The 18,365-nt window shown below is 39.7% G+C and overlaps 2 protein-coding genes across 3 annotated transcripts; one reads left to right on the top strand and one right to left on the bottom strand.

Moving 5' to 3' along the window:
• Positions 1–776: 776 nt before the first annotated feature.
• On the bottom strand, positions 777–11,418 carry LOC144739371 (FERRY endosomal RAB5 effector complex subunit 3-like). Of its 2 annotated transcripts, XM_078622329.1 has the most exons (14): positions 11,241–11,418; positions 10,753–10,898; positions 9,404–9,585; positions 8,784–8,883; positions 8,465–8,589; positions 7,253–7,359; positions 6,903–7,100; positions 6,697–6,825; positions 5,469–5,476; positions 4,855–4,921; positions 4,502–4,704; positions 3,122–3,179; positions 2,752–2,820; positions 777–850 (listed from the first exon to the last, which is right to left on the bottom strand). In XM_078622329.1, exons 1-14 carry the CDS (start codon positions 11,416–11,418, stop codon positions 777–779), a joined length of 1,644 nt encoding a protein of 547 aa, XP_078478455.1. The 2 variants fall into 2 exon arrangements, with proteins under 2 accessions (XP_078478455.1, XP_078478456.1); XM_078622330.1 differs by lacking the exon at positions 6,697–6,825.
• A 2,124-nt stretch (positions 11,419–13,542) lies between these two features.
• E2F4 (E2F transcription factor 4) lies at positions 13,543–18,021 on the top strand. Its single transcript, XM_078622331.1, has 11 exons — positions 13,543–13,704; positions 14,823–14,932; positions 15,267–15,428; positions 16,436–16,479; positions 16,593–16,657; positions 16,747–16,926; positions 17,157–17,228; positions 17,317–17,497; positions 17,599–17,646; positions 17,746–17,790; positions 17,906–18,021. Exons 1-11 carry the CDS (start codon positions 13,543–13,545, stop codon positions 18,019–18,021), a joined length of 1,185 nt encoding a protein of 394 aa, XP_078478457.1.
• Positions 18,022–18,365: the final 344 nt, after the last annotated feature.

Raw genomic sequence — 18,365 nt, 5'->3', positions numbered from 1 at the left:
AACGTGCTTTCTGAAACAGGCTGCTGATCATCTTCAGCTGAGCCTGAGGATACCTTGAAATGTCAAACATGAACAGTAAAACCATGTTTACCGGGGGACTGTGTATATTTCACCTTTTCACTTAGTTGTTAAGAAAAGTGTCATCTGCTGTTACAGAGGCTTGGGTACCCCCTTTGGCACCTTAGAGACGCACCAAGCTGTCAGCAACTCAAATGTAAAGTAATTCATGCGTATGCCAAAATAAGACAGATAATATGAACAGTCATAAAGAGGCAGGTTGGAGTGGTGGATGGGTCACAATATGCTTATGGTTACAAAACTGCAAAGAGATGACACAAGCGTTTTATTTCATAATTTAACCCAAAAAAAATGGCAGAGGTCTGAGTTTTGTTGAGATCATACCTCCCTTCAACCTGCCTAATGATGTAAAGAGCTTTACACTGTAGTTAATGAGCAGCACTCTATACACACATCAACGGGTGCCTTGAAACCACGATCCAATGACAAAGTGTCACGTTCAGATGAAGTCTGACATGTACTGGCATTGATAAAAGGAATTTGAATCCAATTCTCAATTCCCATCATAAAGCGAGATGAGTTGTAGTTTTTTAAAGACAGCAACTATTAAGAGGTTTATTTATGAATCACATAAAAACGACCACTTAAAATCTGTTTTGCACCTACTCTTTAAGAGTTTTGGAAAGAAACTTGCTTGTCACAGCTATCCTGCCATGAGAAAGCAATGTGGTTCATTCTTCACTGCTTCGATGTTAGAGTTAGGGGTGGAGGAGACACGGAAGATCTGAGGCAGCATGTTGCTTAACTGGTAGAACATCTCCTCTGAGATACTCTGTCAACACAAAGAGACAAACAGGGCATAGTGCAGAGGATACAGAAAGTCATTCCTTATAAATGCTGGGAAAAAATGTGAGTGTGAATGTGTGTAAATGTGGTGTGTCAAAAGGAAACACAATTGGAATTTATGTGTACAAACACGTTTTACTGGCTCCTGTGCTGCCCATTGTTTCAACAACTTAAGGTGGAGTAGTGAAGTCAGTGCTGACTGCGCTGACCTGCAGGTAGGACTCGTCAGTGGACATACCATTGCTGCTCTTGATATTTGACTGTTGTGGTTTTGTGTGTAATCTGTACACTCCACCTAAATAAAGGCCAGGACTCTGAGGCCGACTGATAGAATGTCACCCTACAATATATATTCCTGTTCTCGCTTAACAGAAGCGAGATTGTGAAACTCTTTCAAGCCTCCGGATGCCAACTCTGAGCGTAGATGCGTCAGATTTTCTGATGAGCTGAATTGATTTTAAGTCTTGGAATAGCTTAAAAGCCCCGACTGGAAATGTGCCTGAATGTAATTCAAATGAATGACATGGAGTATTAACATCAGACAGAATATGAGTTTGTAGATAAATTACACACTAAAGCAAAGTCACAGCAGTTGATTTCAGGCAGAGGGATTAAAAAATGTAATCATCCAAAATGTGACACTGTGTAATGGGTTAATGACAGCTTTCAAGTGTGCATTTTTACCGAACTTTTCCATTTACACACATAAACAGAAACTACATACGAGTTCAACCGCAGTGTCATCACAAAATACAGGCTGAAACACTTCAAGATGAATTTCAATGTGACCAAAACCAATTTGAATTTGTCTTTGATTGTACAAGAGCTGATAATAACTACAGCTCCATACTTGGAAATGCTAAATTCATTAGAGGATATTACAAAAAAAAAAAAAAAAAATTAAATTTAAAAATTTGTTGTTACAAGCCAATGAAGGTATCATATATGGTTTCTTGACAGTTGGGGATTTATTTATATGATATTTTATATGATGAAATGATAAGCTCAGAGCAACACGTTTCCAAAGGTCCAGGCACTTTGGAACCAGTTTCCATTCATTCCTGGAGTTAAGATACATTTACAAAAACAATGTGACACACAAACGTCAGATTTAGTGAGATGCAACAGATTTTTTTTGCCTTAGAAAAATGATTTGGAATTTTTGTGAACAGACAAGCCTTACTGGATACTGTTGTTGAACAACAAATGGTATTTGTCTTGGGGAGGGTTGGTAAAAAGAATGCTGAATAACCTGAGTCAATTAAGTCAATTATGACTCTCACGGGAATGCTGAAGCTGTGGGCTTAGCGAGCACTGGTACACTGTAAAATGACTATTGTTATCGATCATCAGTCAGTGCTATTTACAGTATTTTTTAATCCTATGAACTAATATGGTGTACAAAAATGCCGAGATAAGTTATTACATATATGATTGTGATTATCTACGACACACAAGCAGCCATTGTGAACTCCTGGATAATGACTGAGTGACCGAGCTCAAAGGTTGTATTCAAAGGTGTGTACTGCAAAATCAGGTGTGCCTCTATTACTCAACAGACACTATGACAATGAGCTATGATTCCCTACGCACAAAGCAGCCAACAGCGGGCGGTAAATGGTTTTTAATACCTGGCACCTGTACAGTATTTTTGCCAGCTTTGTCGAAACACAAAGGAGTAGGCAGTTCCAGGCTTTAACCTGATTCAAAGCAGCTCACTGATGGGGAGGAAGGTAGACTAGTAATACACAATTGCAGCACACAGTGTTTCTGTAATTTCTAATTTACAATGGGACTTTTCCACTTTTCGACACAACGCACAGTATTCATTCATAGTTCAGCAAACAGATGAACTTATCACTTGTTGGAAACTGAATCTGATCTTACCTTTGGCACAAGAAAACTGAACAGTGCGTGATATTCCTCCATCCCACGAGGCCATTTCCATCATGAAACCTGGACATAAAACTGTATCTCAGAGTCTTTTGTGGTCAACATGATCAATTTGTGATAATCAATGTGTTATTTTGTATCAACCAACTGGAACTACAGAAATATTTTCAGTACATCAATACGTAATGATGAGAAAAGCATATTTAAACTGAAAGACAGGTTTTACAAGTCATGCGAAAGTAGAGGTTCACAACATATCACATTACTACCACCAGTATATTCTTCCTATACCTTCAGATATCACGCTGAAGTTGTACAGCGTGATCTTTGACTTCACCGATTTGTTTCAAATGTTTCATCTTACCTTTGACACATTTGAACACCAACTCAGCTCTTTTCAGACACCAAGGTATGGTCATTTCCTTTGGATAGAAGAGAAATATAAAGTGAAATTGAGCCAACAACCAACAGCAGGCATATACCTTCTTTGAAATTAAAGAATGATCACATCTGTTGGCTGATCAGTTCTGTTGTTATCCATTAAGGAAGATGGACGCGTTTTTGACATACAGTTAATGACATCAGACCCTTTTAATGTTTTTAATTTACATAGTGACATGTAGTCCCTATTATTCATGTGACTTCAGTTTCCTCCAACTGCACTAAAGGAAAACAATCTGCATCCAAATTAAGACCATGAGGCACCACCCTGGTCTATTTTAGTCGCAGGCAGTGGTTCATATAGAAAAACCATGTCAATGCTTTAAAGGCCAAAGAGGAGCTCAAGCTTGTGCAAACAGGCAAACATCTTTGTGAAATTTGAAACAAGGACATGAAAGATGGAAGGGTTTGAAACCAGAGCTATCAATTATGGATGCTCTGGTTCCTGAAGCTTCCAAAACGTACAAGAATTTGGTCATGTAAACAACGCCCCTTTTGAGCAGAAAATTTGCGTGTATGCGGATGAGAGGCTTACATTCAGTCTCAGGGGATCCTCCTCACATATGTATATACTTTAATAATTTCTAGCAGACCTAATAAAACAAAAATGGAATATAAAGGAAAAGTTGTATATTTATCCTCATCTGCACTTGACCTCAGTTCACCAAGCGCTGAAAGCTCCCTCTGTTACACTCGCCCTACTGTGTGAGGCCAGGGTGCTGCTACACATACATACTGAGGTACTACATAAACAAAGAGTTCATGACTCTGGAGTTTGTCCTGTTACTTTTAAAGCTGGGAAGGGTTACTTTGTAGATTGAATCCACAGCTTGTGTGTCAGGTTAGACCAAAGCGAGGGGGAGTGCAGGGGCATGAACAGGGGAAGAAGCCAGAGCAGGAATTTGTGACTGTGTGAATGAGACGGGGAGGTTTTTCTTTTGCAAATGCCATCTTTTATTTATGTTTTTCCAAAATCCTCAGTCTGATGTACTCTATACTGGGATGAAATGACATGTGTTGGATATCCTACACTCTCTCAATAAAACACACCAAACCAAAACACCCAAACAACTAATTCATTATGCTCTAAAATATCTTTTATGTGTTTAGCGTTCACCACAGTTCTTAAGACCAGATGAGGTTTTTCATAGTACACTTTTGGGACTCTTCATGGTGCTGCTCTGTCACCTCGTGATGTAAAGAGTAGTTTCATAGCTGGTCAGCATGTTCCACATTCTTCCTGTGAGCCTCTGAGTGTGTGGGCTGGAAGCTGAAAGTGCTGCAAGTCAGAGCTTACTCTTACCTCAGACATGTCATGGACCAGCAGCAGAGGAACAGTGACAGTGGTGATGTCATGTGTGCAGCAGACCTTCAGGATGTTCCTCAAGCCCATGATGGCAGGGTCTCGAGCCGTGATATTCCCCGAACGCACGTTGTCGTCCACACACAGGTGGAAGACAACATGGACCTCCGACAGGTTGGAATGTCGTGAGATATAGAACTCCCCTAGAGGAGGAGACACAGGTACACTGACTGAGTGTGACGAGAAAGAGGGCAGAATTAAGAAACATACGTAGGATTGATCAATAATAATCGGATTGTGTGTGGTTTCTTTGTCTGACTCTGGTCTGATTATCAAAGATCAAGAACCGTTACCTGGTAAAATGTTGGACAGATTTCTTTCAACATTTTTACTTTTGTCATCACCTCCATTCCGAGGAATCTCTGTGAGGACGAAAGGTTTGAACAATAAAGCGTCAATCAAACAGAACGAACAGGTTATAAAACAAGTTCGCACAACAGAGGAGGGGATTCCATAGTTACTGTGATAAATATATCTATTGATCGGTGGATCAACCTCCAGGAGAGACGGATGCGATGAAAAGGAGCAGTGCTTTCCTCTGTACACATTCCGAGTGCCCTTGAGCAAGACACCCAACTGTGTTACACACAGACTAAGATCTGTGGAGCACAGTGTTAGAGTGTGCACATCGTGGAAGTAGACACAGTCTCCCTTCTTCTTCTTAAAAGGCCTCACCGTTTCATATAGATTACTCTGATAAATTGAAGCATATTTTTAGATGTGTACTTCTATCCTTGCTCGTATTTTTACTTCAAAACAATACATATATAGGACATTTCTGGCCATTTAACAGCAACAGTAACTACTGTAGATTCATGTAACAGCTTCTCTGTTAAGCAAAGCAATACATGACATTATTCGTGAAGCATTATCAAAAGAATCGTTGGGTACAGGGAAGGATTCTAACTCCCCCGTCTGTGAGAACAAGTCCAACTTGCTGAATGAGACGAGTATAAGGCATCATACCTGGCATCCTGCAGCTCCCACTGATGAACCCAAATTTGTTAATCTACCAATCCAGCCAGTCAGTTGACATTCCAGCGTACACAGAACTCCAACACACCCTAGGTGGAATCCTGAACATCCTATCATCCCTCCTCCTTACGCACATCTGAGTATATACAAGTTTACTATAGCCCCTTTTATGTAAGATTGAAAAACCTGAAACCCTTAATCAGAAAAAAGTTGTGTTTTGAATATGGTATTACATGTTATGGTTTTCTGCTTCAGGCTCTTGTTTAAATTTCAAAGGGGCTTTAACAAAAAAATGAACATGGGTAGTTTAGTCATGAGTTCATCATTGAGACCTGGTAGTGTCTCAACGACAATACCAGGTAAGTATTGTTACATGAAAAACAGCAGTTTCTGCAAACAAAGCAAAAGGGGGAAAACTGGCTGAAAATATATGTAAAGTGTACAACGTTTAGAATAATTTGAACTTTTGTTTTTTCATGCTTCAAAAACCTTTTAAGGCTTTTAAACTTTACGCTTCAGGGTGAATGAAAGTAGATTAAATTTGCTTCAAAGTTTTATCTTATTCATAATAGATTCTAAAAGAAAACCATTTGCACACGTGTAGGTTAATAGTTGTGTAGAAGACCAAGGGCAGACAAAAAAAAAGTGTCCCACACACTGTTCGCCTCATTTGCAAAGGAGAACATTGATCTTGACACAGATGTTTTAAATGCTGTCATCATGATGTAGTGGAGCCTGATTTGCTGATGTGAACCTATCTACTTCTCTCTCCCAGTTTGTAAAAATAAATAAACAAACAAACAAACAAATGAATAAATAACCCGAGGAAGGTCGGTAACGTTGTGAAGCGTTGTGAATAAAGAATTCTCCTTTGCAAATGAGGCGAACAGTGTGCGGGAGCTTATTTATTTATTTATTTATATTGGATTTAATATGATCTGTTTTGAACAATTACACATTAAATATTTCTTAATTAATTTTACAGTTGTAATAGTAAAAGCATACTGCATTCAAATACAGCTAACAATAATAAAACAATAAAAATAACATTTTAAGTTTCCTTGAGAATTGTACTGATAACATACAAGGCAAGGTGTTATTTCTACTGTACATTACAGTTGAGGTTGCTGTGAAAACCAAGGAGCAGCCAAAAGACTAACCGGGTTGGTCTTTCTGCTTGCTGCTGCGTAAGGTTCGGGAATACAGCACCACCTGCTGAACCTCCTTCAGCTGCTCCTCCAGACAGGGAAAGTGGAAGTCTGTGCACTCCTTCGCCACTGTAGCAAAATCTGATTCAGCACAGGAATGTGAGTAACTCCGGCATTAAACCTGCTCCTGTGAATGTAAGTATCAAATACAATTGTACCTCTCTTGATGCCACTGTAGGAGTTGACCCTGTTGTCTACTAACAGCACCAGGCCACAAAGTGAGGATGAGTAAAGCGAAAGGGCTGTCTGTAGGCGCCGCAGCTTTGCTCCACTACCGCCATGTCGTCGATGTTTACAGAAATCCAGCACATCTGCACGGACCAGCCGGAGGTTGTGCATTGTCTTCAGTTGTGCCCCTGGAAAAACTCAAAACATGTAACTCATCTGTGCACAGATAAGAATCCATTACTGGTTTATCTACACTGGGTAAATAAATGTCAACAGACAAACAAACAGGTGTAAACACTTTGCCATGTGCACAAGACAGGTTTTTGCTGTTGTCAAGCACCTAGGTGGATGGTGAAGCTCTCCTCCAGCAGAGGCTGCTCCTCAAACATCCTCGCTCCAGAATCAGTGAGCTCTGACATATGGCTGGGCTGCATCTTTATCTCCTCACTGCAAATCATAGTGATGAGTCAACAACTATAGATATGAACAAAACAGTAAATCTATTGTTTCTTTGTGGACATTTGATTCAGAATTTAATGTAATAACAAAGACAGAATGAGTAAGATGGTGAAGTAGGAAGAAGGACTGAGGATAACATTACAGACATTCGAGAAGCATCTCTTTGGGATACATAAAATTGTGAACATAAAATAACAATAAAGTAGTAAAATAATACATATAATTCAAAACCATTTGGCTTCCGTGAATTTGGGTTAAAAAAGTATGTTTTACTTGTAGACATGACTCTCAGGTCACCAAAACATTCTAAATTCCAGGATGTTAAGGTGCAGAAAGTTAAGGTCCATAGTATACTTTCAATTATTCATTTCTTTCATTAACACATGAGAACAAAGTGCATGGATGTCCTGGAATGCTCTGCGGAGGCAGAAAGTATCAAGTTCATGACGATAAATCAAGATGATGCACATCAGATTTTGATGGATTTACTAACCTAAATGTAAACTACCAGAGTGACCATTTTGCTGTGCTGGACTGGAAACACCATTTCATTTTTTGCCATTGCAGATGCTGCCGAGCTGATTAACAGAAAGCTAATATGGGTTTCTGATCATCTGAGAACATCTCAATTACTATGTAAATGAAGCTCAAAGGGCTAGGAGACGTCTGACAGCAGAACAGTCTGAACAGCAGAGCAGTGAAGCTGTGTTCATTTGTTTCATGTCAAAAAGGTACGCCACTTTACATTTCCATTTTTGAGATTAATAAACAATGTATAAAATCTGCCATCAATCTCTGTTTATCAAACAGGTTAAGGTTTCATAATCACTGCACGAATAAAGTAAAATCTGAGATGAAGTCCAGCCTGGACAAGCTCTAGCCACTGTGCTGATGTTAATGTACGCAGATATGCTGCTTTGTTCACAGATCCATTTTCTTCTAATGACTAATAAGCACTGGTACAGCTGTCTGCAGTCCTGTTTTCCAAGACTATCCACCCTCAGACCGTAAGTGTAGGTGACATTGTCACTGGCTGAGCAAAAACAGCACGGCACAGGGGTGTATGGGTGTTAACTGTCTTCCCACAACTCACTTAATTTTGCTGCTGTTGTTGGATTTTTGTAGGTCCTGATGCAGTTTAATCACCCACTCCTGATATTCTTGCTTTTGAATAGTCGTCACTTGCTTCAGTTCAGTGGCCCATTTTATCTCCAGCACCTGCTCAGGGAAGAAAGTGTCAACAACAGTCAGGGAGCTGAGATGGTTTAGACACATTTCAAACTGTCAGTGGACATTCCACTAGCTGGATGCTCTGATGTATCTGTGGTGAAATGAGGATCGTGCCTCTGCACATAGATCAAGGCACATCCGGGTCAAAGCTGCTCAGACAACAGACTCGAGCGTCTTTTTACCTGCTGTGCATCAAAGTGTTGAGAGGCTACTGCATTCACATCCTGGTCACTCAAAGTATTCCCCAGCTCATGCATCACTTTGTCCATTTCTGCTGCTTGCCTGCCAGACAGGAAGACATTCAGTGGACTGATGACATTAATGTGGAAATGCAAGGCAGAACTTAATACAAAGTAGAATGTTTGGATGCTGGGTACATGCTGCCTGTCCAGCCTGACAGACTCACCAACATGCAGTCAGCAGTTGTGTCCCTGTTCTACAAACGGCCTTGAGAACACTGCTTTTATCAGACTGTCTGTCACAGGGGCTTGTTAAATTCCCTGGGTTATGATGTGGAAAGCTGATCTTTCATTGGGCATGAACATTCTATCACCATCAAACAAAACATTAGGCTGCTCACTGGTGCCATTTCTTGAAAATTATTTTTATTTCGGATGAGTAGACCTCTGCTGCACCCTGTTGGACAACTCTGTTATGACGTGTGTTTGTGTGTGTGTGTCTGTGTACAATTCATGGTGGCATTACTATATTCATTTAATACTACTAAGAAATCGTCAGATGGGTAACATGGTGCATCCCATCTGGAGGTCCTAGTTTCCAACTGGTAAACCCTGACACAAACCTCTCCTGTAGTTTCTTTATCTCCATGTCTCTCTCACTGATGAGCTCGGAGATTCGAACAAAGTAGTTGTGCTCCAGGTTGAGAAGGGTGTCTGAGGCAGGAGAGTGAATTAGCTCGTGGTAAACATCAGCGAAATCCTCGTCCCAACTGGGCTCTTCAGGTCTAGCATGCTCAAGGGTAGTCTAAAATGGTAGGAGATAAAAGACATTAAAGGTGACTGGATTCATATTAGATGCCAACACTGTGGACTATTTCATCACTGTATGAAACAAAAACTGTCTTTGTCTATAATGATTTACTGCACTGTACACTCAGAAAAATGATGTAACCAATCGACCAGCATATGGGAGAGTATTCGACCCAGGAGACAGGAGGATTTTTTGTTCCATTGTGCACTTAAGCCGAAGTTTTGACTTCATTCACAAAATTATATTTCGACTTTATACTTGAAATTTTGACTTTATTCTCGAAATTTCTACTTTGAAAATCTTGCTTCTCTCAAATATTTTTCTCCTACATGGCCCTACTCATACTCTTCTGTGGTACAGCATGATGGTCTGTAGAATCTGAAACTATTTATACCAGCTCCGGATTCAGCAGGCTATAAATATGATAGTGTCCACTTTCATCTCTCTGACAGCTCAGTTTCTACTCATCCAAAGTGAAAAGTGATGACTTGTCTTTGAACTGTCTTGAACAACTATCAGAAATTTTGGAAAGAAACAAATATAAGTGTAAACAAAATCATGAGGTAGTGAGACACAAAATGTAATGCAATGTTTGTGTAATGGATTTTTTTCCCTCATCATAAGATTCAGAACTCATGAATAATCATTTTGTGAAGGTGTTGCTCTACATCTGTCTGCGGTAGTGATGCATGATCGCTGTGAGAACACTTGTGCAATGCTGATCTGTTCAACTGCAGAAACATGGAGAATTGGATATATAATCAAAAAAGTGTGGCCAAGTATCCAACATATCATCCAAATTATCAACATTTTACAGAACCATCTTCCCATTATATTACTTATGAGTAGAATCAGTTTGTGTTTCTCAGTTACTTGCATTTATGCTGAATCTGGACTTTTGGAATTGTAAAATAACTGAGTAAACACATCATACTCACACAATACAAAAAGTTTTCTTTCAATAAATGTGGCATTGTATCATATTCTTATTGTGTTTGTGTTCCATTTGAGAGTGTGAGTGTGTCATATTGGACAATACATCTAAACCTACAGCAACCTACAACAGCATATCTGAATGGGCTATGGCCAATGCTGCTAGTACATAAGAACTAGAAAAAGTTGATATTTCACTCATAACATCATTCGAAAATGTATCATCACCTCGACATAAGATCTGGTCCATGCATTGGTGAGTTGGTTAATGTCCACATTTCCTGTTGTGAGTCTCTGCAGGGCCAGCTCCGCCTCCCTGTCATAATCCTCAGTCGTGGTCTTCTCTATGAAGCTGGACAGGGACACCTTCAACTCTACAAGAACAGTATTTAAGAAAATAGATTTGTTTTCATTTCTGTGCACTGCTGAAGCAACATGCTGGATCAGATCAGATCAGAGGTTTCAAACAGACAGAATGCAGGAGTCTTTGTAATTATATACTACACAATCAAATTATTGTAATGAGAAATACTGAGTCAACACCAATAAACTACAAATGATTAAAAAGAACAATTACTGTTATGTAAAAGTTAATGTGTATTTATGCACATTCAATTCCTGATGTACAGTATTAACAACAGTGTAATCACATGGAACTTAACAAAATTTGAACAAGACTGTGATACGAATACAGATACAATACACACAGTGCTCACCATTTTCTATGTAGCAGGGTATTTTATGTAGCAGCATCAGGCGCCCGTGAAGGTCACTGATGTTTTCGTGAACAGGGAACTGCAGGGGCACTTTGAGAATGCAATTGTGTTTCCCAGCTCTAAACTCAAACACAAACTCCTTCTCGACCATATTTGATTTGCCTTTGTTCCTCTTCATGATCTAAGCCGGAAAAAAGGGAAATAAAGGGATTAATGAATGACAGTGATGCATTTGTACTGTGGTTTACATTGGCAATGTGCTTAGGTTCTCCACTGTTAGGGACATGTCACTGTGTTTAGTAATTTAATTGGAAAAAACACACAACTGCAATCAGTTACATTAATGGATAGGGATAAATGTGAACTTAAATTACAGCTTTATATCATTTAGCTACATCTGAACAATTTTTGTAAAAACCTATACTATGGTATATGTTTTCCACTTTTATTTCCAGTGTCACTTTTGTCATGAGTCTTTATCGGGATGAATTTGAATGACGTTAATTCATGAGTTGAAAGATGTAATTAGTTACATTGCTTTGATAAGATAATTGAAATAGTTACTCTACAATTGCCTTTAAAACAGGGTAACTTCTAAATGTGACCAATTACATTTCCAAAGTACCTTGTTGAGGAAAAACAAACAAACTTATCCCACCATCGACAACACTCATATAGTCCCGTCAATATTTATTCATGATTTATGTCATTAATAACTTAAAACAGCTGTCAGATCATAGTTGTCAATTACAGTAAACTATCAGCTGTTATTTATGCACCGAGCTATGAATATTATACAATAACGAGCATATGACTCGCTTCATGCATAAGGCTAATTGTTTATTAACAAAAACAAATCCGCTATTTTGTTATTTTTAATCTTTCATTAATGAAAGTGAAGTGAGTGAAATGAGTCGTTGAACGTTAGCTAGCAGATTAGCTAAGGCCGATGGACGTTGGTCACAGAGCACATTTATTTTAAAATATATATTTACATCTAGACACAGCCTTTTTGGTATTTGGTGAACACTGAACAGAATGAGAGGTCCAGTTACCTGAGTGTGAACGAGGGCAGAATATCCAGCAAGGTAGCGCTGTTGTTTTTGGTCCTGTCAGCTGACCGCAGCGGAGTGTAGCATGTGACAGCAACAGCACTTTCGATACGTTGCTGTCCGGTTATATTTTCAAACTACATCGGATATCCACTGTATGGAACTTAATATGTTAAAACTATCTATGTCTTTAGGTGACTCGTAATAATGTATAACGCGCAGTTACAGTAAGGAATCATAGGTAATGCTTCCAAATTTAATTTACATGAGCGCCCTTCCACAGACACTACCGCCCCCTGCAGGTCGGAGGTGCTGCTTTATTTATGAATGAAAGTCATACTTGACTTGACCAACCAATTTATAAAAAAAAAAACAAAACATTTCAAAGACAAGACGACAATTACACAAACAAATATACAATGTAAGAGAATGAAAACAAAGAAAACATTATTTTTTTTAAATGTAGTGTAGTGTAATAATAGCATGTACAGTTTAAACAAAAAGGGGAAAATAAGTAAAAGTATTTTGAAGCATGTAGTGTAAACAACATTTAATCAAAGCTATACTGTGACGGATTTCTTTTAACGTTGTCAAAAATCTTTATGCACAGTATGTCAACATTCGCATGTATCCACCATCTAAAGTACTCATCAAATCGTATTAATGCGCGTTTACACAGACGTCCGACATCGTCCATCAGATTGTCGCTTTCACTCTTATATTTTTCGTTCTTAAACTGTTAGAGTACATTAGGGCATGTGTATAAATTGCACTCTACCATCCGTGCACTAGTCTTGTATATTGGCCTATTAAAATGCCATCTTATGTATTATTGTTGTAAATTCGATTTTTATATGTGTACAGTTGATCAAAACGATGCAAAATATATGGACTTATTCTTTTTTTTTAAGCACTGTCGTGTTCTTTTGTACGCTTTTAAATGAGATAGAAACTGTCAGACACTCCCTCTGCTGGTTGAACGATCCCGTCATACCTCGCGTGGCCAACGGCTCCTCAACCACCGAAGCTTGTTCGCCCATTGACTGAACGTACTCACTCTGCCCGGCAAGATTTGGTGGAATAATTTTGAGAAAGCGAGGTTGGGCTACATTATTAACCTTTGGTGTCTGCCGCAAGCTTCCCCGTCCTAGTTACAATCAGACTACTGGGCTTTAACGTGCTTTCGTGGGCTCGCTTGCTGTGTTTGGTCGTGGAGCCAAGGGGAAGTACAGAGCTGGTCCCGAGTGATGATGGAGCTTGAGTCGGCCAGTAACAGAGGCGAACTGGGAGCTATGGGGGACTCGCTGCAACCACAGACTCCGAGCAGGCATGAAAAGAGCCTGGGACTTCTCACGACCAAGTTTGTAACTTTGCTGCAAGAGGCAAAGGATGGAGTACTGGACCTGAAAGCTGTGAGCATGAAACCCAGTCTTTGTCGCTAGCTAGCACATGTCATGTTGAGCCTGCCCGCTGTCTTTGGGTTACATGCTTTTTCGCTAACCTGCCTGTTAGCCTAGCTTCGCCGTACAACTGATTCTCATATGCTCATGTAGTTTGTTTACGTTTCTTTCTAACCTGCAGTTTTACTTAAATGTCAAGTATTTTGCACGCTTCTGAAAGCGATTCAATGAAAAGTTAGGGAGTTGTAAAATATTACCCAGTTCTATTTCAGCCTGCCCCCTGCAGATTCAGTGGATGATAAGTGGGTCAGCTTTTGTGGTCTCTCTCTGAGTGACCGCTGCTTCATCCTTACACATGAACAACTTTCTTCTCAACTCTCATTCATGAATAAATTATAAATTCGCTAACCTAATATACACGTATGTTGCACAGTAATGTTACAATCGCCTTGACGAAAACAATTGTCACAGTAAAGTAATTTTATCACTTTATTTCGAGGAGACGATTAGATTTATCTATTAGTTTTAACCAGTACCATATCAATTGTCCTCTAGCCAAGTCTAACATTGTCAACCATGCTTCACATTTCGATCAAATTTTGGAGTTTAATTCGTTTTTGTTTGTCAATGACACAGTGAGTTGACAGCAGCCTGACATAATAGAACACGTGACTTTAGTGTTAGTTCTTTCAGGTCATAGTTCTAATGTTTGTTAGTGTTGTGTTTTTTGTGGCATTTTTCCACCCCATTAAACAGCTGTAATAATAAATTGTACTGACAACTGAAACTACCCTCTTTCCTGTGTGTATTTGTTGATGCTCTTAGAAAAGGAAACAGCCGTCATAACAGATAAGTAAAGCGTTAAGAATGGGGCATCTGCCACCAGTCCACTCATTATTATTATGTTATGTAGACAGTAAATTAACCCTGTCGTTTGACTCCAGTGTGGGACACGATGACAAAGCCTACATGAGCTAGGAAGGAAGTTAAATTGACACTATTTTTTATATAATTACAGCAGTCTACCCATCTGTTTTATGTTAGTTGTTGCTATTAAGATTTCAGAGCGTCATGTCATGAAGAAAAAAAAAATCAATGGTTGTTTTTGTTTTTCTGACCCTGAATTTCAGGCAGCGGACACTTTGGCAGTGCGGCAGAAACGACGGATCTATGACATCACAAATGTGCTGGAGGGAATCGGGCTGATAGAGAAAAAATCCAAGAACAGTATCCAGTGGAAGTTAGTACACACTGAATTTCTGTTTCTGAAAGGTGTAAAGATGCTTGCTTTCATGCTTGAACATTTATTACAGGATGCATTTTTGGCAGAAAAAGGCCTTTGTAAATTGTCCTGGTTGACCTGGCACCTCATGACTCAAGTCCCAGCTGTAGAAATACATTTTGTTGACTCCCTTTTATATACATCAGTGTTTTCTCTAACTAATGATAAGAACTGCCGATGAGAAGCTACACAAAAACGAATGAGAATGAGAAAGGAAAAACAGTATGTTTTGTACTGAGGGAGTGATGTCTCTGTGAGCTGTTGATGGTATCTGTCTATCTTTTTGTTTCAGGGGTGTAGGTCCAGGATGTAACACCAGGGAGATAGCTGATAAGCTGATTGATCTGAAAGCTGAGCTAGATGACTTGGCCCTTCGGGAACATGAGCTGGACCAACAGAGGGTCTGGGTCCAACAGAGCATCAAGAACGTCACAGACGACTCCAATAACAGCCCATATCCTTCACATCAGAATGATCTGTGTGGAAATAGTAAATATAAAAAGACACATCAGGAAAATATTGCTCTGTACACACTTGTGGATGGCTATGACAGAAATTGTATGTTTTTCCCCCTTAGATTCACAATCCAAAATCTTGCCAGTTCCAAATGGTACAACAAAATCATTGTCCTTGAAAACATAACAAAACTAAGCCAAACTTTTACTTCTACTTCTTAGCTTCTCCTGTCACCAGTAGTTACCTCTTCTCGGTGCCTGTCTTGCACACCTTTTCAAAAGCTTTCTTTTGAAGTGTTAAAACATCATGGTACCCTTTATTTGTAGACAGACATACTATGTCATCAATAAGGCCCTCAGGATAAGTGGATGCTCTGAACTCAAAGTGAGTGCAGCTAGTTCAGTGCTCATGCGACAGGCAGTGTTGGTGTGACATTAATAAACTATTCACTCTTGGCACAGTTAAGCTGTAGCAGCCATCAGTTTGCTTCTGCGGTAGATCATCTAGTTCTGACGCACAGTCACTCAGTTAAGCAAATGAGGGAGAAATTTCAATTCATTTCGTTTGAGTATATGTCCCATGATTCACATGGTCTTATTTCTGGCCGATACATAAACTACTGAAATTCGCAAAAGCTGCTGCTCAGATGCATCTTTTTTTGATGTGTGCATGTGTTGCAGACACAAAAACAGTCCTAGCGTTTTGACACTGTATGAGCATGGTGTCTGACACTGACAACTAAAAACATTGGTATAGCCATGTACACATGTGCATGTACACAAGAGCTTATTCTTTGCAAAAACGACTCATTGGGTAAGTATATTGACAGGATTTGGCACACTTATACAATCTCAGCACCATCTGACATATCATGGAGCATAATTCTGAGCATATCATCCCCACAGTCTCGGGCAGCTCTGTGGAACACAGTGTTCTTAATGAGGCTCTCTGTACTGTCAGTTTAACATCATGAAGTGGACACATTGACCCTTAACACATACATACTATGGCATATGTAAAACATGAAGACCTCTGTGGAGCTTTCAAAGGTAATTATGCAACATTATTGGTGTTACGTTTTTTTCAGTTTCTGTGCCTCAATTTAGAGTCTCCACCAAAAGCAGTTTCCATCACTTCTCACTTGTCTTTCCTTCTTCCACAGGTGACACACTCTTAGCAATTCGTGCACCCATTGGCACACAACTGGAGGTGCCCATACCAGAAGCTGTAAGTCATGCTATATTGTATTTATCTCAAATACACCTCATGTTGTTTTTTTAAGTGTGTGACCCAAGTGTGTGTATGTGTGTATCCAGGTCCTTAATGGACAAAGGAAATACCAGATTCGACTGAAGAGTTCATCTGGTCCCATTGAGGTCTTGCTGGTCAACAAGGACCCGTCCAGTGCCTCTCCTGTTGTTTTGCCTGTCCCTCCTCCAGATGACGTCCTGCAGAGCCTCCCAGCACAGACATCTTCCTCCCTGCAGCCTGCTGCTGCCTCACAGGTCCACACACATATGGGATTTTCTCTGCAATTAGAGCTATGTAATGATCAATACACATTCTTTGTGGTTTCCTTCATGAAATTGTAATTGTATTAAAATGGTAAATTACATTATGAAAAAACACTTAAAAAGTGTGTAGTGACATTCATAATTTATCCTACCTTTGCACCCTCCAGGCCCCTAAAGTAGCTCCAGCCACGACATCAGCAATAGCAGCCCAGCAGACATCCTCCGTGTCAGGTAAGGAGGGACAGAGGCCCTGTGAGCACACTGGGCTGTTTATTAGAATTCTTGTAACGATACTCTCCTCCATTGTATTCTTAGGCTTAAAACTGATTGAGGCATTTGTAATGGCATGAATTAAAGTGACCATTGTTGTAGTTGTCTCATACTGCATACCACTTTTTAATCTTAGAAATGAGGAGCCCCACACCTCTGACACCAACTACAGACACAACTGCAACGGTTACTCAGCAGCTTCAGTCATCTGCCTCGCTAGATGGATCCGTATCCTCATCTGCCTCTGCAGTGTTTGAGCCAATTAAGTCTGATCCCTCGGAGTGTGAGTTGCTGATTAGCTTTCTCGTTTGTGATTCATTTTTTAAATATACTTAATCATTAAGGAACAATATATCTGATGGGATTCTTTTGTTCTGTCTCCAGTGCTGGACTTTCCCAAAGAGCTCTCTGAAATGTTTGATCCAACAAAAGGTGAATCTATTCAGTAAATGGTGTACAATAATTACAGACTCCTCAGTTTCCTGTCTGTTGAACCTTTCAAACTATCACTCAAAATGTCTCTTTTTGCAGAGATCATGAGTGGAGATTTGCTGGATGACCTGATGTCATCAGAAGGTAAGTTTGGTTGTGATGATGTAAGAAATGTTTCTACTAAGTCTCTTGACTCTTTCCATCCTTTATGGACCGCTCTAATCATCTCACTGTTTTTTTCTTTCCATTTCCCCTTCAGTGTTTTCACCCCTCCTCCGCCTTTCCCCACCGCCGAGTGACCACGACTACATATACAACCTGGATGAAACGGAAGGCCTGTGTGACCTCTTTGATGTCCCCATTCTCAACCTCTGACCCCAGAGATTGCCAGAGTGGGAAACTGTTTAAATAACTTCATTTACTTTAAATGCCTCTCCACCCAAAGGTGAATGTGAGGAGAGCGCTGAAGGGCTCCTGGTCAACACTGAGCTAAACCTGTGCTCCACCAGTAGCTCCACCCTTCAGCCTTGTGAGGAAACACAAGCAAGAACAAAACATTTTATTTACGGCTGTTCCAAGAGTCAACGCAAATGACAAAAAAACAATCTATTTTTGGATTATTGTCTTTAAAATGCATGCAAGCATTATGTCAGCTTTCCTGTATGCTTGCTGACAGATGTGTGTGATCACTCTACATGAGTGAGTGCACGCTAGTTTTT

The sequence above is a fragment of the Lampetra planeri genome, unplaced genomic scaffold, assembly GCF_965212315.1.
Source record: "Lampetra planeri unplaced genomic scaffold, kcLamPlan1.2.h2 scaffold_1451, whole genome shotgun sequence".
In the NCBI taxonomy this organism is placed as follows: Eukaryota; Metazoa; Chordata; class Hyperoartia; order Petromyzontiformes; family Petromyzontidae; genus Lampetra; species Lampetra planeri.
Note: the sequence above shows the minus strand (reverse complement) of the source record. Positions and strands in the feature narration are given on the sequence as shown.

Bases quoted from the DNA above. Each gene is read 5' to 3' on its own strand.
- E2F4 (XM_078622331.1), top strand. From the start codon at position 13,543: ATGGAGCTTGAGTCGGCCAGTAACAGAGGCGAACTGGGAGCTATGGGG. The intron at 17,229-17,316 runs GTAACGATACTC...CCATTGTTGTAG, and splicing joins GGCTGTTTATTAGAATTCTT to TTGTCTCATACTGCATACCA. The intron at 17,791-17,905 runs GTAAGTTTGGTT...TTTCCCCTTCAG, and splicing joins TGACCTGATGTCATCAGAAG to TGTTTTCACCCCTCCTCCGC.
- LOC144739371 (XM_078622329.1), bottom strand. From the start codon at position 11,418: ATGAAGAGGAACAAAGGCAAATCAAATATGGTCGAGAAGGAGTTTGTG. The intron at 7,101-7,252 runs GTGCTTGACAAC...GAGTTTTTCCAG, and splicing joins GAGCTTCACCATCCACCTAG to GGGCACAACTGAAGACAATG. The intron at 4,705-4,854 runs GTAACGGTTCTT...CTCCTCCTCTAG, and splicing joins TCTGTCCAACATTTTACCAG to GGGAGTTCTATATCTCACGA.